The 22,971-nt window shown below is 37.4% G+C and overlaps 1 protein-coding gene across 14 annotated transcripts in view; it reads left to right on the top strand.

The window, feature by feature from the left end:
• LOC117430738 (autism susceptibility gene 2 protein-like) overlaps positions 1 to 22,971 on the top strand; it is a 285,529-nt gene that overhangs the window by 73,537 nt on the left and 189,021 nt on the right. The window contains exon 1 of one of the 14 annotated variants that reach the window (XM_059000567.1): positions 4,074 to 4,425. The exons of the other annotated variants lie outside the window; for them this stretch is intronic. Coding sequence (XP_058856550.1) covers positions 4,378 to 4,425 — 48 coding nt within the window. The 5' untranslated portion in view covers positions 4,074 to 4,377. Of the gene's footprint in view, positions 1 to 4,073; positions 4,426 to 22,971 lie in introns of those variants that run through there. 14 annotated transcript variants of the gene reach the window in all.

Raw genomic sequence — 22,971 nt, 5'->3', positions numbered from 1 at the left:
TGAAAGCATTTATTATATTCCACTGCCTTGTGAGACATTTTTGAGGCACTGGTTAGTGAGACTAACATAAAAATGCTTGCATGCCTTGCAGTTAAATAACTACTTTTGACAGTATTGTGCATTTTTAGCATGTTTAATCATGATCAGTAATAATGCATGCTTGCATTGGTGGATTGTCATGACTTTTGAACTATGGGTTGTGACTGTGGTCTTTGCTGGTTCAGAGTAGCCACTTCATCTCAGACCCTGCCTATAATTATATTGCAAAGTAAAATGTATTATTGGAATGTTGTGGTATGTTTTAAATTATGGACCTACTGTAGTATTATCCGTAAATCTTGATGGTAAACAAATTACTTGCAGGTCCGTTGTTTAGCAATAAAAATCTTTAAAAAAATATTGTTGTTTTTTTAATTAAACTATTGAATGCCAACATATGATACTGTTATTTGTGTCAATTGTCCAGCAGGCTATTTCTTTCAGTGCTAAGTAGCGTTGCATCTATCCCTGTAATGGAACTGCTGTATTTCCATAATTTGATGCACTGAACCACTGCAGGGTACTGTAAATAATGTGCTGTGTGTGGGAAGCAAACTAGCAGTCAAAATGATTATTAAAAAAAATGTAACTAAATTTTAAAGGGTATGGCATGCTGTAATTTTAATCATAGCCGAGTTAAAAGGCAATTCGCAGTAATTGCAATACCCCTTTTTTCTCTTATGAAGATAGCTATTTAAATTTCTTTCAAAGCTATATACAGACCACATACTGTGACACATGGATTTGCATTTGCTGTATCCGTTTCCATATTCTGGTCATAAGAAAATATCGTTTAGGGCAGTTAGTGTGTAACAAAAGCACTCTGATTAGAGTGCATTGATGTCTGGGATTTGATTGTGTTAGAAGGTAAGAATCAAAGCTGTAGACCTTGATAGTTGCTATTGAGCATACATCAGCTACTAAGGTAATTCCCCAAAAGCAGATCGTAAAAATGGCTTATTATAAGCAAAGTCTGGGTTGGCTGCCTTTTCACACAGCTGTCCTGTGCAACTCTTCCAGAAACAATATTTATTTTAGTGGTGGTAAATGCTTTAAAATGAATGCTGTAAACCTATGTTTAATTGATTTAAAACATTTCATCCTTTTGTGTAAGATGTCATGAACAATTACATTGTTGACTTTCTACACTGTGAAGACGACATTAAATCCAACATCCTTGTCAACTTCTCAAAACCAGCTCCAGTAGTTAATTGTAATTGCTGTAGGTGTCGGGAGTCAAGTTAAGAGCTTAATAAAGCTTTGTTGTAACTGATTTCCAATCTCATGTGTCAGTTCTGATGTCAATGCACCAATAACACACTGTCATTTTAGCTCCTACAAATGCAGACAGAACAATTTTCCTCCTTTCGAGTTCATTATCGCCATTATTTCATTAGTAACGTCAAAACCTTTTAATGTGGGATCGCCGTTTTCAGCCGCGGCTCAGTGGAGGACTGTCCTGTGTTTGATGGCAATCATTTGGGTCTGATCTGCTTTTTCCCCCTAATATTGTCTTACTAAACCGTCTTTGATAGAAAGCATGTGTGCTGGATTTTGAATGGCGAGAGCGCAGTAACTCATACCCACTCCATAGCCAAGTATAGTCTGTATTAAAATCACAAATGACATAATTATATATACAGAGGAAATGGGATCTGGGAGTCAGTATAAGAAACCTTTATCCATGTGTGCTGCTTGTCTGTCACTTGGTTGCCACATCATACCAACTTCAAAAACTCCTCCAGCATGTTTTCAGACAGTCCATTTTTTATAGTCTGTTGTCCATTCTCTGGCTACTAGCCAGAGGACCGCCAGCAATTGAGCGCTTCCAGTTGGGGAAAAAAATGATGGGAAGAATGATATGACTATTATTCAGTTATCCCAAGAAGAGCACAGACGTTTTACTTGGATCTCTCTTACAGACACCGCTAAACAAATAATAGGAAGTTGTTTAGCCAAATGGTTACATTTTGAGAAAACTATAATGGCATCCATAATGTACCTATATATACACCTTTGGAGAGAGTTTTAAGTACTTAGGTGTCAATATCAATACAACTCTTAAATTTGAAAAACACATGAAAGAAATATGTAGTAAAACTGGGAGAAAACCCGGATTCTTGTATGGCCACCGTCATTGCTTAAATTTTACATCAAGGTTTAAATTAGCTAAGCAACTTATGTTTCCTATTCTGGACTAGAATGATGTGATTTACTGCTAGTAAGGAGTCGCTGAAGAAGATTGATACTTTGTTTCACAGGATTTGTAGATGTGTTCTTCAGTGTACTCCTTTAGAACATCACTGTACCTTGTATTCAAGATTAAACGTGTTGTCACCTGATAATAGAAGGAACTTTCACTGGAATCAGATTCTTTTTAAAGGGTTGCTTAGCAAACTGCCTGTTTTATTTGAGCAGTCTATTCCAGGAGTTTACCTGTGATTACAGCGTACGAAATGTTTGTGGTACCAAATATTTAAAAATACTGTTGGTAAAAAGTGCCAACTGCTTTTGCTGCAGTTTCAGATATGAATGCATAGCCGGTGGGACTTAGCTCAGAGACTTCCCATCGTCAATTAAAAAATGTGTTGTTTCATTATCTGAAAAATGATGAAGAATATGATGTTGTGTATAGTTTTAAATGTGTATTCAGTGTGTTTTATGCGATTTATAATTTGCTGCTGTTGGACGGCGTTGTAAATGAGCCATTTATAGCTCATATGGCCTTTTTTCAACAAAAAATGTAAAATTACATGAAAAATATATAGGTACATTATGGATATGTATTTTTTTCTGGACCAATTGTATGACATAATCATATATTAATCTATAACATGCATGTAATTTACTGTAGTTCCTGGAAAACGGTATTTATGACACAACTCAGAACCTTAGACTAATAGATGGATACTGAACTTCTGTGACTTCTTGTAAAACAGCCATGTAGTTGCAGTACATTATTTGTTCTGGTTACTGGAGCGATCTAGAGGATTTGGGATAAGGAAGATTAGACAAATCTCTGAAAAAACAATTGCGAAAACATGCAGGGATTTCAGGCGACTTTAGCTACTGCTGTTTTTGGCTTGTAGAATCAATTTATAAATACCAGTTTTAAGGGATAGTCTCTTTTTGACAACATTTGTTAAAAAATGGTAACAAATGGTAATGGATGGATTAAAAATAACAAGTAAGACTTCAGACTGTCTACCTTTTTCAATGGACCAAGGCTTGTCAAGTTTAAAAATAAGAGTAGTTTAAATAACATATGGCCTTGTAGTTCAAATATAAAAGATAATCCAACGTCTAACTCATTTTGAAAATACTTTCTCAGGGATAGCAGATGTGATGCAGTTTAAACACGACCCTCCAAGATGTATGGAGCAGTATTGGGAATCGGGGTGACTCCAAAGGGATTATGTGTAAACTCCATGAACTGCATAACTACTGCTGTAGTAGAAAAAACAAATAGATGTATTCTGCAGCACGGTTCACCACCACAATTGGCACTAATTGTCGGAGTCCTTTACCTTTCCATAGGGAGGCTAAGATTAGTGCTGGTATAACTAACTACAGAACGTCTTTTCAGGACAATAATATGATCACTACTACCCTTAAGGTACAGAAAGTGTGGTGAAGCAGATTAAAAACACATGCATAGCTGTAAAAACCTTGAGGTACCATGGTAGAAGTATGGGGGAAAAGCCAACTGCAATGTTACTGTGCAGATTTAGTGTGATATTAAGCAGAGACACTAAGGTTTATGTTCAATAGCATCCATATGCTTTCTGAAAGGAAGTTTTTTTTTCTGTACATTTCAGGTTGTTCTTTGTTGTGGCTGTGAAAGAGTTAAAACGCATGGCACTGTGGGTAGTGTGTTGTCAGAATAATGTTTAGCCAGGTGTTAATCTGTGTCTGGAGGGAAGTGCTGGGATTCATTATTCATTTCAATGTGGGGAGAGAGAGAGAGAGAGCGAGAGAGAGAGAGGCTGGTCTTTTGGGACTGAGCCAGGTCTGAAGCCAGCCTCTTGGCTTACTGACATGTGCCATTTGTGATGAACGCAGCTGAAGTCCATTTGAGGAATTCTTCTGTCAGACAGCCAAGCTGACAGAGCCACACAGAGCCAGGGCTTTCATGCAGAAAACACAAGCTTCTCCAACAAGATCTGAGTGAGACCGCGAGGACAGAGGATACCGAATAAAACAAGGCGAATCCATTTATTCTGTGCAATTTCAGTGAGCGTCTGTGCTTCAGTAGAACAAACAAACAAACAAACAAACAAACAAACAAACAAAAATCCCCACAGCAGGCTGAGTTTTGAATAGACAGGAGGTGAGACAATGATCAAGTCAAGCTGGTTCTATGTCAAGTTCAATTATGCCGAGAAGGTAAGTCAGTACGTTTTTTTTTTTCCCCCAGCAGGTTATAAGGCTTCACCCCTGATCTCCGTACAGGCAGTCCTAGAGACTGGATGAGATACGGTATGTCCAGAACGATATTCTGTGTCCCCATAGCTTAAAATTGATTAAAATGTAGGATTTGCATTCTAAAAGGGAAGCCTTGAAAGAGGTATTACTGAATCAGCAGGCACTTGGTAGATTTCTTATTTTTTATTTTTTTGGTCGATTGAAACTGCATGGTTTATAACAGAACATCAGTAATTACGCTAGTTTAAATGGTACTGTAGGTTGTAGCCCTCAGTTATTCAGTTGTCATTGAAATCAATTTATTTATTTAGGAAACATATCTTTCATCTTAAATTCATGCACATCATATATATATATATATATATATATATATATATATATATATATATATATATATATATATATATATATATATATATATATATATAATATATATTTTTAAGATGTGCACAGAACAATGAAAACTATTTGCCAAATCCAAACAATCGAGTTTCTCAGCAGTGTTGTGGTTTAAATGTTCTGTGTATATTTTCTATTTTGTTGTTGATGTTATTTAACTGGTCTCTGTATACTCTCAGCAGTTTCTTATGTTGCTAAGTAAAAAGGTTGTTAAATTACCTCAACACACAGTAAAGTAGCCCCTGTGAGGCAGGTATTGAATTTGTTCTACTGTCCTGAACCAGGAGAGACATAGAGGGTGAGCAGGGGCTTCCTGATATCCACTGCCCTTATAGAAACGGAGATGGTTATTTTATATCCCAGGGTGCTTTGGGATGTGAAGTTATGTGCAATGTGCTGAATTACTGAATGACAGTGTGGCAGGCCCCTTAACTGATGATCAGGCACAAGCACACAGTGTTGATGAGCACCTCAGAGGTCTTTGCTTTGTAGATATACAGGTAGTAAGGAAAACTCAAGATCCAATCACTGTTGTCATCATATTCAAAAGACACAAAGTGCAAGGTAGAAATATACACCGTGTGTGGGTCTGATTTTGAAGAGAGTTAGTGCTGGTGTACAGTAGTTACAGACCATCTAAAAAAGAATATGATGTACGTGCTGCAACAGAATTAAACAATTGAAGTAACGAGGGACTCAAAACAACATAGTCCTCTGTGACCTTTGATGCCAACTGCTTCCTAGGTCAGATTCGCCTGAGAAATTGAATTGGAAACAGAGGAAACAAAACAGCAGGCAAACGAAGCCAAATCAGATCAGGAAAGTACATGCGTAGGTGTAGCTGAGCAGCAAGGTAAATTGCATTCTAGCTACGCTATGGAACCCTTAGCTGGTCGAGTGCAATATAACCATATCTGTGGAACTGAGAGCAAACTATGAGACACCTCAGAGAACCAATACCAATACGCTTGTCAAAACAAAAACTGAAGCCAAGCCTGAGGTCTGCTGTGATACAAAACACCAGTCTACAGTTACATTCCCAGGGCAGACATGGAAGCACAGTTTGCTCAAGCCACGCAATGTTCAAGGTTGTACGGGCCAAGTTGTGTTCAGCACGCTGTTGCCAACACGCTGGATGAAGAAGGTCAATAGCTGTGGTCAGGAATTTCCACAGCCAAACCGTTTCCTCCAGGAAAGACCTGGATAGTAATTGTAGTGACTTTGAGAAAGCCTCTGGGGTGTGAGTAACATACACATGTTAAACCTCTGGGTTGCAAGTAGCAGGCACATTGGAGATAGATTGGGGATGTTCTCAGTTTTGGACCAGTTATGTGAATCGCTTTTAAATAGTGGACCTAGTTTGTGTTAACATTGCCAGTTCCGAAAGGCAAATTATTTATCAACTCCATTTTGTTTGCAGTCTGCAAATAACATTGCTTACAAAGAGGTATACACAGCTGTTCGAGTTGGGTGATAGTGGTGTCAAATATCCTTCTGTTCAGGTATACTTGCGGTCTTCAAACTTTTGCCAACTCATAAGAAATCTTTATTCTTTTAGACAATGTTGCGTTGTGATTGCAATGCAATGACTGCATATTCTTCAGTTTTGTGATTTATTCATTACAGAATGAGAAATATTTAATAGAATGAAAAAATATTTCAGACACAAACACCGACTGCCTCTGAATCTCTGGTCTCAAGACAAGCTCAAGAAAAATGACTCTGTGCTTTTGTTCCACTCTATTAAACAGTAAAAAGTAAAATCACCAAACAAAACAGGTGCTGCTTCAGTGCTGGGAGTAAACACTAAAAGCAAACCAAAGGCGATATTAAATGCTTATGGGAGTGCGAACAACAATACAAATTCCAAAAAAAATGAAGACATTTCATGATACTGGTTGTTATCAATAATCGATTAAAATTACGCTATGTGATTCTCCCAATTTTCTGAGACTCAGACATCTGCAAATGTTTGAGGAGACTGTATTTTTGTTATCTTCAGGACAGGTCTCTGTGATGGAATGTTATCATTTAGAGATTAGTCTTGCAAAACAAAGACTTCAATGTCAACATTAATAAAAGCGGTACTCTCCTCTCCCAGCAGACCTTTACGATTCATATGAAAATTGATTGTATTCTCATCCTAAAGGATAAAGAGAGTGCGTTTTTCACTTTCAATCCCGGTGTGTGCACTGTGGCTGCCATCATAAAGTGCTGATTGACAGAACGGCTTTCAGCTCAATATAGAAAGGAAATGACCTTAAACACTGGATTCAGCCATCGGACATGCATGTGCTTCGTTTTCTCGGCTTTGACATTAACCATCTTGTCACATTTTACCTTCTAGCCTCTATGACGTCCTAATTACTTCACCTGTGTGATGACCGGTAATCTCTCTTGTACTTCAACAAGCAAGCAATACAAAAAACGCCGTACAGTATGATATGATCCCCCTTGAAAAACTCTATTGCATTATCTTCGCTGTAATGAATAGAGGATTTTAGCACCCTCTAAACACATGACCTATTGAGTTAGTGAAGGATGAGGTTGTACAAGTGAACTAACATAATTCATTATCAATACAGAGCCTCACACAGTACATTCAAGTCAATCAGCTAGATACTCAAAACACCAAATAAAATTAGCAAACCAAAAATAAACATAACATAATATTTTGTGCTTGGAGTCTACAAATTAGATTGATGTGGCCTGGGAAAGTAGAATGTAGCTTGCAGTTGTGGGCGAGCCTTGCTTTCTACAGACTCTCTTTGTGGCTCGGTGAACAATAATGATATTGAAGCTGAGATAATAAAATGGAAAGGGGTCATATGCAAAGGACACATTTCTTAGACCTTTGGTTCTCATGTAATCCTCTCTGTTATGATGCCCAGATGGCAGCCTTTAAATTCATCCCATTTCTAATGAGAAAAGCTTATCTAACTAAAATATGTTGAAATGAGCGGGTATCATGAGACTGTGTTGCACAGGGGTTTAAATTGTTGTTCAACGCAGGATTCCTCTGTCGTGCTTGTACTGTACATATTTTAGAAATGAGAAAAAGGGCAGCAAATGTGCCCCCAATTAAAAAGGAAAGCAGAAAACTAGTACTGTATATTAAAATGTCTACTTACTTTACATATCAATATGTTTTATCTGGGAGCTGCATATGATGTGATTCTAGATATGCTCCCTGAGATTAGCTCCTGTAAGTTAGAGTAATACAGCAGGGCTGTAGCTGTGGGCCAGTACTACTGTACATCTAATATTGCTTCTTCTGACATGACCCCACATGCAATCTATCTCTGCAGTATTGCCTGGACGTCCTTAAAATGCTAATACTAAAATAAATTTAAATTCAATGAGAAATGTTTCAACTAGAGGTTTTTGTCTTCAAAACGCATTGCACTATTGAGTGTTTTAATAGTTATGGATGAATGATATAGTACGGTAATTGCAGGATCAAGTATTGAGCCTTCTGTCTGTGGTGTTTTCAGTTTGTAAACAGATTCTACCAACGATGCGCACACAGTGCAGCAGGCCTGTGCAAGCTAAAATAAGATCAAGCTCCAGGGCTGTCTCTCAGTTGAACAATGACTCCGATCATATTAAACTCAACCTACCAGAAATGGGACTTCTGTTTATATACAACTAGTGTATTAAACACCGTCAGAAAAGCCTTTTTAATGAGTTATGTTGAGATTTATTGTACATTGTGTTTTTTTTTTTTTTTTGTAATGTTTACAGCATGTTTTCCTTATGCTTTTTTATAGGTGTAACATTGTAGCCAGACCATCTAACTGATACTTCTGTGTTGACCTGACACATCCTCCTAATTCAAGTTGATTGTAACATCAGTGATGTTTGGATATACATGTGTCTTTAAGCATTTGTTTTAGCATGTTTAAGTTGCTAAACCGGGGAAACACATTTTTTTTATCGCTAAATATCACGTAAACAAACTGACCACTAATCATGTCTTCCCAGTAGGGTGCATTGAAGAAGAATGTACAGTACTAGGCTGATGCAAAATCATTTTAATAAAGAACAGAATGAGTTTACTGGACACGCTTTAGTCATTGAGATTGTGGCTGAGTATCTTGGATCTAGGGTGTTTATCTTATAATATTGTTGGATATTTATAAGTGCTGTATTGCATGGGTTTCTAGTAATTGAAATCGGGTATATAAAGGAATGTTGCCCAATGCAAACATTTTTTTCTCAAGCAAGTTTAGCATTCCCAGTTGAGATTTTGTACTATTTGGTTCTGTGAAATAGAGGAAGATGCATTGTATGATAAAACCTAGATAATATCAGCTATCTGCCTCTTTCTGATGTTGTATCGAGCTCCAGTTTCTCCCTAGTGACTGGTCACTTGGATAGTTCTCATAGTTTTGGTGGCTTCTAACCTGAAGTAGGCCGAACATGTACCTAGGCTTTTCAATAAGCTCTCAGTTATCAGAATTCCAAGCACTGGATCACCTATCAGAAGCTGGCATAGTATCAAAGCTGTGGGCATGCTTTAGATTCTACAGTGATAGATCACATGCTTATACCCTGTAGGGAAACAATTCGTTTCTGTTTGAATTCAAGCTTGTATAATTGTCTGGCAAAGCAAGCTTGTGGTGGAATTGTTTTTCAGAGCAATCCATCCCTTTGCTGGAATCAAGGCTTGGCAATGTCCTTACAGGCCAGGCATGCTTTGTGTTAGATTATAGTAATGTTACTGTACTGTTGCTAGTATGAAATTAAATTGCGGCACTGTGGGTTTGGTTTTGAAAAGTTACTGCATGGGTAGGGAAGTCCTGAACCACATGATTAAAAATAAAAATGAAGGGGATGATCTCGTATGCATAAGATATCAGTTTTGCACCATACAGTTCAGGGCATCCGTACATGGGAAGCAGTACAAAAATAACCATGTTCTGCGAAATGAACCCCTTAACCCCCAACCCATTTTGAAATTATTACCTGTGATCTCTATCACTGTTTCTGCTTTGATCGTTGTTTACCAGGGCTTGCTAACTACAGAGCTCCCTCAGTGTTACACCATTCGATAATTCACTAATCAGTTTAATTCACTTGTTAGGTCATGTTGACTGTAAATTGTACAAGTCCTGTATACAGGCCCTTTACTTATTCACCGTTTTCAATATTTTGCAGCTTTTTTATGTAAAAGTAGGCATTAAAAGGGACCAGTGTGTAGAATCAGAAATAGTTGAGTGCTGATACAGGGGTGCACAGGAGGCCCCAGAATTAAACTGCTTCAGTTTTAAAATGTTACCAGACATACATACATACATACATACATACATACATACATACATACATACATACATCATTACAGTGTTACTTGAATTAATGGGCCACAGAATATGATACAGGACAGGTGGCTACTTAATGAAGCTGCCACTGTCACTGTCAAAGTCTGGTCTAGAGGTTTTTCTGGTGCTAAGTGCTGGTGACCACTTATTTCGGGCGATTGTTTACACAGGTTTTACTGTTACTGTACAGGGTCCCATTTCACAGAATGCGAGTTGTGTGAGCTGGCTGGAAGGATTAATCAATCAGCAACCAGTTGTAATAATCGTAATTGTTAACGCTGCATTTCTCTCCATTACATGTGCAGGTTTTCCTTAAATTGCTGATGATATGATACTATTTTGTATGAAGTGATACTACAGTATAAATTGCTCATGCCAGTCAAGCTTTTACTGTTTTAGAATTCTAACCCCAGTGCGTTACATCAACAGTGTGTGTACCTTAAGTGGATTTCAATGTTAAGAAACTAAGTGAATTCCGTCTAATGGACTGCTTTTCTAAAGATCAGTAGATCTTTCACATCAAAGCCTGTGGGGGAAGTGGCAAGGGACTTAATGGTTTGTGAACTTACATTTCTTTTTAGGAAGTAGATAACAGACGAGACATAAAACTAGAATGACTATGAGGCAATACCGACTGCACATTTTGATGAGATGATTGTAGCTGTTAAGTCTACCAAAGCTGTTTGGGTGTACTTTTATATTGAACACCTACCTTTCATATTTAGTGAAATACATTTTCTGATTTGTAATGCTGCAATAGCATCAGCCTAAATCTCCATACCTTTCTGCATTGTTAGCTCTGGTTGGTCTTTTTTCTCGCTTTGAATCGCTGAATGACTTCCATACTCCAAGCAGTAACTGTATTTTGTCCTGGCACTTCATCCCAGCCCTGCATTATTATATACCTGGAGGGAAGGTCCAATCTGTCTGGCAGTGATTCATACTCTACTGTAGTGATGGGAAACATTATTATTACATAATCAATAAGCAATCATTATTAACTCTTTCATTTTACAAAAAGTCAACCCTGCTCACACTATCTTAATAGTTTCACTGCCTTACTAGTCACAAGAAAATGATATAGGGCCATATTAAAGTTGAAATGTTTAAAAGCTGTCCAGGTGTTAAACTTCTAGAATTTAGTCTAAACCTTATCATAAATATGCATGTCAAATATCATGTTCATACAGCAATTACTGAACCGTGTACACGATTTATTTAATATTCAGTGTTTAATCACAGTCTGTTCCGCATAGATTTTAGAGTTTTAACAAGCTGTTTCTGTCTATTTTAATCTCAAGATGGTTTGTCTGAGTGGTTACCAACTTTAAAATATATTTTAAATGTTTAAACATTTTTAATATTAAAATTTAAATGTTTAGGAGATAAAACTGACTCCAACATGCCTGGAGGGCAGCAGTTTTTAAAGAGTTTACCATTCGGCAGATTAAAAGGCTGATAATGTTGCCTCTAGCTCCTGCAACAGAAAAATAGACAATAAATTCACAGCTATTACTGTTTAGTATCAATCCGTGTCGGGCCACCTTTTGTTCTCATGGTCAATTACACAAGTAGTGTAATTCAGAAAGCATGACCTGTGTCTAAATTCCTTGGGGGAATTGAAATAGATTCTGAATTCTAACTAGATGACAATTGCTATAATTAGTTTTTCCATTGAAGGCAAAAGACAAGATAGCTTTTGTTGTCCTTTTTTTTTTTTTGTAGAAAACAACTGTTGAAAGCCAGCTTCAGAAATTACAGCAATCTAGGCCTTATTCATGTAATTCGATGAATGAAGTCTGAATATGTAAACAAGTGATAGCTTTTTAAATGCTGCTCATGTGCTTTGGAGACACTTGTGCAGGATTTTTTTTAATTATATTATTAGTTTATTTAGCAGACGCCTTTATCCAAGGCAACTTACAGAGTCTACGGTGTGTGAACTATGCATCAGCTGCAGAGTCACTTACAATTACGTCTCACCCGAAAGACGGAACACAAGGAGATTAAGTGACTTGCTCAGGGTCACACAATGAGTCAGTGGCTGAGGTGGGATTTGAACCGGGGCTCTCCTGGTTACGAGCCCTTTTCTTTAACCACTGGACCACACAGCCTCCTTATAAAAAAAGAAACCGTCTTAAACATCTCCTGTTGGTCCCGCTGAGATGGATTTTGTTTGTCGTGAAGGGAAAGCTTTTCAATGTAACGTCAACAGAAGTATGTAAATGTGAGAAGAGAACAGCATCTGGATATTCTGATGCATCAGAACAAGGATGGTACATTTCCTGTGCTTGTAGCAGAGTGAAAAGCTGCTTCCTGTCATTTCCCATCTTGTCACTCTTACCACCGACATCTTGCTTCTTCTCTCACCAGCTGTTTTGCTCTCTACGGACAGATGGCTCGCTCTCTTTGAAATATTTTTCTACTTTTATAAAAGTGCTAAGCAGTAAACACCTTGGATAACCCCTTCAATAATTTTCAGGCTTTTTTTATTTTATTTTTTTAGAAGCTTTCAGAACACCTTTTGGTAATTGGATATTTCAAACTGATTGGGATTATGCCTAAATTCAGCCTGAAACAGAAGGCAAGGAGTGTATGGAAAACGTTTATAGAAGATTCAGTACAGTTATTGTTTGCATCTCATAAACTGATTTTACATATTTTTTTAAACCTCAAAATGTAACCCTGTTGCTGCTGTATTGAGGTTGTATGATTTTCCAGGATCCTGCATCAGAGACAGCACAAAGTATTTTTTTATTTTTTAACTAATTTCAATTTGTTGATGTTTTTTGTTACAAACTGAGAAACAAACAATTTAAGCATGTTTAAGCGACCTCAGATTACATTACTTGCTCATGTGTGAAAATTGTTAAAATGGTAAACCTTACAGGTTTCACAAAATTGCAGGTTTCATAGTTGATACACAATTGTATTTACATATTTAAAAAAAAAAAAAAAAGTCATGTTGAAAAGTGTATCATCCAGTACAATGTGTTTTACTTCTGGTCATATCTGTGGTGCCATGGCGCCGTGCTAATGGGGATGTGATGATGAACTGTGACACATGCATTAAAAAGAGCTCATGCATATTATTATAATTAAGCCCAACCTTAAAATGTTTCGTTTTTGGAATGACTGCAGCATACCTTACAATTACCTAAAACATGCCCTCGGTTTTAAATCAGAGTGCTGTGACTGGCATTCCATGACATTCTTACTAGTAATGTGTTAATGGCACTAATTGAATAATCACTTAAATATGCTCCTTACACTCCGACACGACAGGGGCGAGCTCTGCTAATAAATGGTGATTATGGTGACTTGCAATCAGTACTAAACGAGGGTAGTTACCCAGAGGGACTTGTTTTCTTGCCTGATGGAATGAAGAAGTAGGCAGCTGCTGAGCCTGGAAAAGGTCACCTAGTCGCTTCAGCTGACAAGAGAATCGGGGGAGGGTGGGGGGCGCTGTCATCTGGGAAGTCATTCAGCTCCTAGATTGACAGCCATGGCTCCGACGTGCAGATGGAACAGAGGCGTGACGGCGAGAAGCTGTCACTGTAGCCAGCCATTGTGTCTGTCTTCATGTTCTTCTGTGTGTGTGTGTGAGGAGTGGATGTTAGTGCAGGCAAATGGTGAGGAAAAGAGTTCTACTGTAGCAGAGATGAACAACTGTGTAGGCTAAATGAGCCATACTGATTACTAGGGAGTTCTTCAAGCCACCCACCCCCCGCCCAAAAAAAAGTGTTGCCTTATAAGAGCAGATTACTAATAGACAGCTTCAGCTTTCTGCTTAATAAACATGTCACTTTTTTTTGTCTGTACTTGCTTTAACAGATTGCCTGTAAATGGAATACTTTACGAGAGCCATATTGTGTATCTCAATGAGCCATGCAGTGTATGGACAAAAAAAAAAAATACAATATATAGTACACACTCAGCAAATAGCATCCTTGGGAAAGACAGCAGGTCTTGAAGACTTTTATATAAACCAAATAGTTGGCAGATGCTTCTGAATCCACAACTGCATATGTTACTGCTTTTTTTTCATGAGGAATACTGTCAGAATGTGTCTCTGGTTCATATTTTAGACTGCAGATATCAGGCCCTGATCATGGAGGAATGGTCATGTGACCTTGCAGAACAAATATAAAACCCAGTGGCTTGTCTCGTTTACCCAGTCCTGGCTGGTCATACACTCTATGGACAGGGTAAAGACAGATATTTGTAATTGCTTCTCCAACACTTGTATCTTTCTTTAGTTGATGGTGACACAAGCAACGTAATCAATGGTATTGGCCAAACACAGTGTTGGCAAAGAGAGCCAGTTTGATAAGATCTGGAAGCTGTGGAGGCAAGTGGATCAGATAGCTGTGCTATATTTATTATTTAAACTGTGTCTAGTGTAAAATGGAAAGAGCCACTTTAAGTGGGTATATACATCAAAACAAGAAATGGATGTTTCTGTGTTATTAATTCAACTTGGAAAATGAGCATATATTAACCAGCAGGTAACATTGTGCTGTAGAGCTTCTTGCACTAGTGTTTATTTTGAATGTACAGTGTGAGGGTTTTTTTTTTTGTAATACAGATTCTTTGTCGCTTTCTATTTATAGCTGCTGTATATTTGATGCTCATGCATGCGTACAGACACATGAGAGAGAGGGAGAGAAAGACAGAGGAACCTGGTACATAATTAAAGTGACATATGTGCCAAGTGAGTAGACTATTAATGTAAATGTGAAATCTACCTGCAGTGCTTTAGAAAATTCAGAACACACCTAAGTCATTTTGTGTTTGTATTTAGTGTGTGGACCATTTTCACTCAGTACTTGACACAGGAACACATGCAAATTGCATAGCCATAGTGTTTGATTTTGAATGCTATTCTACTAAAAGAATAATAATAATGCACTTGCATTAAAATGTGAGGTTTTTGAAGCGAATTGCAGGACACTTTCATTACACTGTAAGACTTGGATACATTAAACTGACTCTGGCTGTAGCTAAGTTGATTCCAGTGTTTCCATATTCAGGTGCAGGCTCCGATACACTGCCATTTTAAAAATAATCCGTCCCACCTGCAACAAGAAAGCATACCTGTATTTAATTAGGAACCAGTGCTGAGCAGGGGAAGTCGAATGTGACATTAATGGGGCGGATGTTTTGAGATCTTTGCCCACCAGACCTCGACTATGAAATCCTTTACTGTTTTGAACCCTGCAGGCATACTTAACCTGCATAGAAAATATTTTACCAACCGTTCTACGTATGAACCGGCTTGCATTGTATTTTTCATTGGAACAGCGTGTCCAAGACCATGTGTGGTGTATACACAGGTTTAGAAATACATTTCTGTTTATTTGCCTTAAAGAAAAATGTTCACTGTGTTTTAAGTCTTGTGGTACTTTGCATAATATTTTAAAAGTACCCCCCCTGTATTATTGGAACTGTGCTGTTAAAGCTGCTGTGGGTGTTGACAATTAGTTAAAACATTCCTTTAATCTGTCTGTCACGGTAACAAATGAGACATTGTAAGACTGTCTAGCAGATTCTGGCTGCGGCATGGGAGTTAGATTTGCTGGTCATTAGAATTGATTCCAAATCTGACTCCATGAATCACCGTTACCTTTAACTGTAAAAATCCTGGTTCTTGGCCAGATTGTTGGATTGGATTTAGCATGTTGTGTTTTATCTGCGCTGTGCTTGCAGCAGAAAGTAGCACGAGGGTGCTGTTGCAATACATTTAGCTGTTTCAAAAATAATGTGACAGATGTATCTTTAGCTGTGCTGTGGTCAGGGAAAATACATTGCAAAATCCCTATTTGAATCCATTACCGCTCATGAATAAAGATCACTTCAACGTGTCCTATTCCATTCTTCCAATCTGCTATTACAGTTTTTACAGTAAATTGATAATTCATGTATCTGTGATCATATAAAAAGATATGATCACAAAGCTGCTATGCCCAGTAAGGACAGCCACACAAGCCTGGGTTTGATTATTTAATTAGTGGGACAGCAGCATTATTGGGTTACTGTAATGACTGCATCATTACTGCATAATTTTTGCTGGTTTCAGACGCCCTAGAAAATGTGTTATTTCATGTTTCCACAAATGACGTCACAAGGTATGTTGCAACTGTTTAATTTGCTTCTCTGGGTTGTTTGTCGCTTTTATATGAGGTCACTTACTGCCTCAAACACCAAATAGTTTCCATGTACATTCCCCCACACTCCCGTGCAGCCAAAACAATCCAGCAATGAGGAACCAAAAGATATGCATTCTTAGTCCTGTTTGATGTGGGCAGGACACTGTATTTTAAATGTATTATTTTGCTTTGAAAACTTGATGTTCTTCACAACAGATTTTCAGTTAGTGTTTGTTTATCTCCTCAAACCAACAACAACATGAAAACATCCAGTTTGATCTTCGTAACCTTTTTAGATAACTGTGTACACCTGACCAATTGCTTGTAATGACATTCACATTGTTTATTGTCATCAAAGTCAACGGCAACATCCTGACTGTGTTCTAGTTTCTTTTATATATATATATATAGTATTGATGTGATACAGCCCTCTAAAATGTTGTTGTATAAGATGGTTTGTACTGGATATAATTGGCGTCAAATTAAATGTAGCTATACTTTCATTTTTGTTTTTTAATACAACTATATTTTATACAAATATAGTAAAGGATGCTGTGTAAGATGTACGCTATTTTTCACCCATTCAAGGATAGAGTGGTCAGTAAGTGTTTGTACTGTATAAGATTAGTCACAATATTAATAAACAATTGGAAGGATAATGGCAGCTGTTGGCCAACATGTATCCCATTTTTTTAAAAAAATTATATTTCAAGTTTGGTGCTGCTAAACTTTAAATGGCTATTAAAGTACCAAAAAGCAGAAATGATAACTGTGGTAACAAAATCTATCGCTTCTTGTAAAAGGCAACAAGATACGTTGGAATTGTAATGCTGAACATTTAAAAATGTATATTTAATAATAATAATAATAAGAAGAAGAAGAAGAATAATAACTCTTACTTTAAGAAAGACATCTTAAGAAAACAGAAGCATCATTTTCAACTCAACATTTTAATAACAATCCGCCTTGGCTTGTACAGTTGATTATAGCTGTGAACTCTGACTTTCTAGCAGTTATCAATAAATAATGCACATGAAAGTATTGATGGACCTGAACTTGTGTTTTGCAACAGTAGCACTGTCAAGCATTGATTGCGTTTCCCAGTTTTCAATAATGTTGTGTGGCTGTCACTGTCTGTCACTGATGATGAAAGTGTTGTATTTTACACCAGATCGTAACAGCTTTGGCCAAGAATAACGGTTCTATAATCCAACCAAGCAGTGGATCTATAAATCATTAAGGGAACTCAATACCGTAGGATGAGTGCAAGACTGCTGAATAGGATATCTGGTGTGGGAAACTGACTGGGAAAAGGCCTGCTAAACTGGATAAAGATGATGAACTAGTTGAGCAATTAAACTGATTTCACATTAAAACTGTAACAATTAAGCTGTAAAGCGTCTATTTATTCATCTGGGGGGTTTTAAAAAATGTATAAACCTGATTTTTGGCAGTCCTAATTTCACTGTATTTTGTATTGCATGTAGTAATGTTAATAAGTGGGTATGTGTTCTTGCTGTATTTTCTGCATGATTTTGGCGGTGGTGAGATCACATGCTGTGTGTTTTCGGTCGTTTTACGTGACGTTTATTAACAAACGCACAATAGATGTATTCAACTAGATCATGGAGTAACAGGATGCATTGAACAGGGAAAGCCATATCGTGCCTTAACTTGAAATATTTGCCATTAGCCTTGTAGAGCCTTGAGTCCTAACCCCATTCATTCTAATACTGACATCCGCATGTTTGCATTCTAGATAAGAAGCATTTCTTTGCATGTGAAAGCTGGAACAAAGGTACACTGTAGCCCTCCTTGCCTTCCCATATTACACTGCCTTTTCTTTCAGACTCTTTCTTCTAGGTTTTGCTTGGTTAAAACTGGATTATCACAGTGATTAGATTGTTGGGGTCGGGTTTTTTTTTAATTTAATTTTATTTTTTTAATAAACCTTATCCAAGATCATATTGCAGTTAGCCCTGGGCTACATAAAGATGAAAGTAGAAAAAAAAAACATATGTAACATCATTGATAAGTGATATTAAAAGTCATACACAAGGGAGTTTGATGCAGTGTGTTAATTGTCCAATTAATCTTTTGATGTACTGTACCTAAATGCGGTGTCCTTGATTTCCGCCTCCTTACGGAATTAATGTCTTGCTATGCAACATGATGAGTCTACAAGGCGTTTAAATGCATCTACAAGGATCTAATACGTTATCGTTCCTCAATAAAATTACGGGTGGAAATGTTTAGTAACCTGCATGTGTCAGATCACCTAATTCTGTTTATTCCATTCCTGTTTCCCTGGATTTCATGTATGCCAGTAGAGACTGCAGTCTGCTTTGTGCTCTGATGTAGGCTATGCAAATGTGGTCTTCGTCCGACTGCATAATATGGTACTAAGACTAGACAGCTTTACCTGCTGTTCCCTGAGTTGCTATATTTTTAGTGCTTTATTGCTTTGCAGGGTGCTGACTTTGACTAGTAGTTTAAAATCTGACCAGCAGGCTTGGTGGTCCAGTGATAAAAGATAGGGACTTGTTACCAGGAGGATTCCAGGTTCAATCCCAGCTCAGCCACTGTCTGTCTGTGTGACCCTGAGCAAGTCACTTAACCTCTTTGTGCTCCGTCCTTCGGATGTCAGTGACTTTGTAGCAGCAGTTGTGATGCATAGTTCACCCCCAAGTCTCTGTGAGTCGCTTTGGATAAAAGCGTCTGCATAATAATAATAATAATAATAATAATAATAATAATAATAATAATAATAATAATAAAGCAAAACAACAAAAATGACCTAATTCCTAATTGCAAGGCTTGTCACAAATCCACTTGCCCTCAGAAGAAAGTGCACTGTAAATTGGATTAAGCCCTGCAAAGGCAATTAACAATAGAAAATGAGAGAGCTGCTCATAATAGCCTTTGGGCCTAATCACAGTGTGTAAAAGGAACATCAAGCTTAATAAATGGGTGGTACTGTTTTTTTTTTTTAGTTTTGAAAATGTATTGGATTTTCTCACATACAGTACTACATGTTTTTTTCCCTGCTGTTGATTTGAACTATATTGCGGGATTACCTTGATCAGCAGTCAATGTCCAGCATATATTTTGGTTTGAATAAACTGATGCGTAAATATTTTAATACAAATTGTTTGATATAACCTTGTGTTTCCTGAATCTTGTTCGCATACAGACACCACAAATAAAAAGCTTATTTTCAGGTATAAATTGGACTGTGATCTCCCCAGCACAGGGCAGCAGTGTGGAGTAGTGGTTAGGGATCTGGACTCTTGACCAGAGGGTTGTGGGTTCAATCCCAGATGGGGGACACTGCTGCTGTACCCTTGAGCAAGGTACTTTACCTAGATTGCTCCAGTAAAAACCCAACTGTATAAATGGGTAATTGTATGTAAAAATAATGTGATATTGTGTAACAATTGTAAGTGGCCCTGGATAAGGGCGTCTGCTAATAAATAAATAATAATAATACTGTGTAATTTGAGCAGTATTAACAGACAGCACACACGTATACAGCTATGGCCAAAAGTTTTGCATCACCCTATAGAATTAATTGATTTTGCTTCATAAAGTCAGATGAAACCTGCTGAATAATGTGACGTTAACATATTGAATTACATACCGCTTTGTAGTTTTCCATATACTTAACTGAAAAACTAACAAAATTTGACATTTCAAAATGTAACATGATATACTGTACTACTGTTATGGCTTTTGCGATGTAATTTAGTAGTTTATTTTATTACATGATGTTAAATAAAATATCTAAGTTATGTTCATATAGTTTTATTTTTATAATGTCTAAAAGCCATGTACAATGTTAGTGCAATTCCACAGCTGTACATGTCAGTGTTGTGTACTAGTTTCCCATGCCATCCCTCCTGAAGAAATATTGGGCAGCAGCACCATCTACAGGTCATTGAAAAGGTAACAATTGTTGTTTCATCTGTGGAAGTGGACTTCGATTCTCTGTGTATTAAAGCACCATGTAGAATATGAGTCATCAGATTGAAGTGCATTGCAGAATTTTAAGCTTGGACTCTTTCCCTCTTCCAATAATTACATGTTAGATTGAAAACACATTTTTAACCTGTAATGGCTCAAACAGCTGTGCAAGATAGATGTTTTTTGTCTCATGTTTCTTTATTGATGTGTGCCGTAAATGTTGATTTATGATTATATATTTTTATCCTTCCTGTGAAATTCAAATTGTAGTACAAATAAAAACACTCAGAAAAGACAGCATTCTGTCAGAGCATTTGCCTAATCAGATTACTATATTTATCTTTAGTGATACTGACTATCCTATTAGGATTGTTCGCAGTTATGAATAAAGAAAGAATCTGGTCCCATCTCGTGTGCTGTCAATCCACTTCCTCCTGGCTGCAGGGGTCAGACGTGGACAGAACTGGCATTTGCTTTCAGTGGTCAGCTCTGACTTTGAGGGGGAGACTGGTAGCGTTTCTTAGTGTGCCTGTCAGATATAATGTCATGAAGAGGAGGAGGAAAGTAATTCAAATGATAGCCGCTTTCAGAGCCAGTATTTGAGAGCATTAATCTTTAAAAAAGACAGCACAGTGTGGAAAACCTTCTGTATATATCTAAATGATTTTTATTGATGTACAAAAATAGGTGGCAATAAAACTGCTATCTTTATGGCCTCTATCAGCAAAGCCCTTGCAGATGTAAAACAGCAATGAGAATGAAACGAGATAAGAAGAAAAGAGTAAACAGGGATCTGTTGGATGGCAACCTTGTTTGAATAAGGCTGTGTTTTCAAACAACACGCCCCGCCCACCCCGATAACAGAGGTTTGTGTTTAAGATAGACTCAACCTTATCAGCATGACGGACAAGGTCTTCAGATGGAGGTTATCGTTGTTTTTCCTACTCATTAGGTTCAATTGATTTTAAGCCCAATTGCGTTTTTTGTGGGTGTGTCTATTGATTCAGTCTAGGAAATACGTGCAAAATTACCAGCAATAACAAATTCGTGCTGATAAGGGAGCTGTGAACTATGATTTATGGAGTGTTTATTCAAGGCTCATCTCGAAAACAGAAGGCCACTTCTGAAGGAGGTTTTTAAAACACTGTATTACAGCTAATGTGAAACAATTTCAAGGTGGCTATTACTTCCAGTAACTGACACACATTCATATCTTCACCCATTTTGGAATCCAAATGTTTAAAGCTCTTCCACAGGTAGTTACTTAAAATTTAGGTTTAACAATCAGCAAAACATTTTGTGCGTTTTGCAGTTCTGTGGGATTCATTCTCTGTATATGACATTCCAACTTCAACAAAACATGGAAACAGACTGAGACCACATGGCCTTGTTCAAACTTGATTTATATGCATCAGGTTTAAATGTTCTTTTGATTGCTACGAATTAGCAGATACCATGTGTACAGCTGTGAGAATATTTCAAACAGGAGAACTCGGCACTCTTGTTTATGTCTTTGGAATTAGCTGCTGCTAGATTAACATTGTTTTTGACAGCCTTATAAATCAAGACACTCCAGATATAGAATTCAAAGAGTGGCAATCATAACTTCAATCATAAACCTTCTGTGAAAATATTGGGTTAGGATTTGTTAAATGAAACCATTTTAGCCGTGTATTTACAATAGGCAGAGTGAGTTAACAAATCAATCATTTGTTTTTATTTAAAATAAAGCATCTTGATGTTAAATAATAAATGCCAGTAAATTATATAAGCAGAGTGATGTATTTTTACCAAGTAGTAGGTCACTTCCCCACCCAGTAAAGTGTTTTTTTTTTTTTTTTTTTATATAAAGTAAATGCACATGTTGCATTATGGGATTCAGATCTCCAGTATGCTTTAATTAGTTTACAACAGAATTGTAAGCTGGGGTTGACAGATACCTGAGGTAGTGTTTCTAGCAGTGTTGTTTGCCTTGATAATGGCGATTGTTGTCTTTTAATAGAAAAGATAGTAGAGAAACAGGTATGTTAGATTATTTACATTCAAATAATGTATAGAATGCTGATCTTATGTTTTCGACCACAGCAAACGCATGGGTGTATTCTGTGCTTACTGTTTGCAGTGCATTTTTTTCTCATAGGGACAGATTTGCAGCAGGTGGAGCTCTTGTGTAAGAATACCGATTGACCCACCTGCTGGGTGAAAACTGAATAAAAGCATTCCCTTTGTGAGAAAACAAATGTTTAGCTTTGAAGCAAAAAGCATATTGATGCTCTAATTTGCTAAGCTGTTTAATTCTCAATTTTCTCATTTTTCATTTGACGCGTAGAGAGGGTTCAAGTAAACAAGCCTGGAGTGTTGTTTCCAGTTATTTACAGCACCGCACCCTGATGTATCCTCAAACAGAACATACCTTCACAAGCGAGAACAAACATACATTTCCCTGCGTAGTTATCTTATGGCGGCCCTTCATCTTTCTGCTTGTCAGCACGGTTTTTCATTTAGCCTGTTGCTACAGGGGCCTCGACGCTGGCAGATTACACCTCGGCAGTCAGTTATTTCCGATTTGTCTGAGCCGCTTTCTCCAGTCTGCCGAGCTTTCGCTTGCTAGCGTCAATTCAGACATATTGCAGCTCCTCAGATCCTTTACCTTCCCCGTCCTTCCCTTTTCGACC

Source organism: Acipenser ruthenus, chromosome 26 (assembly GCF_902713425.1).
Source record: "Acipenser ruthenus chromosome 26, fAciRut3.2 maternal haplotype, whole genome shotgun sequence".
Taxonomy (NCBI): domain Eukaryota; kingdom Metazoa; phylum Chordata; class Actinopteri; order Acipenseriformes; family Acipenseridae; genus Acipenser; species Acipenser ruthenus.
The sequence above is the reverse complement of the archived record's forward strand: the minus strand, read 5'-3'. Positions and strand labels throughout refer to the sequence as shown.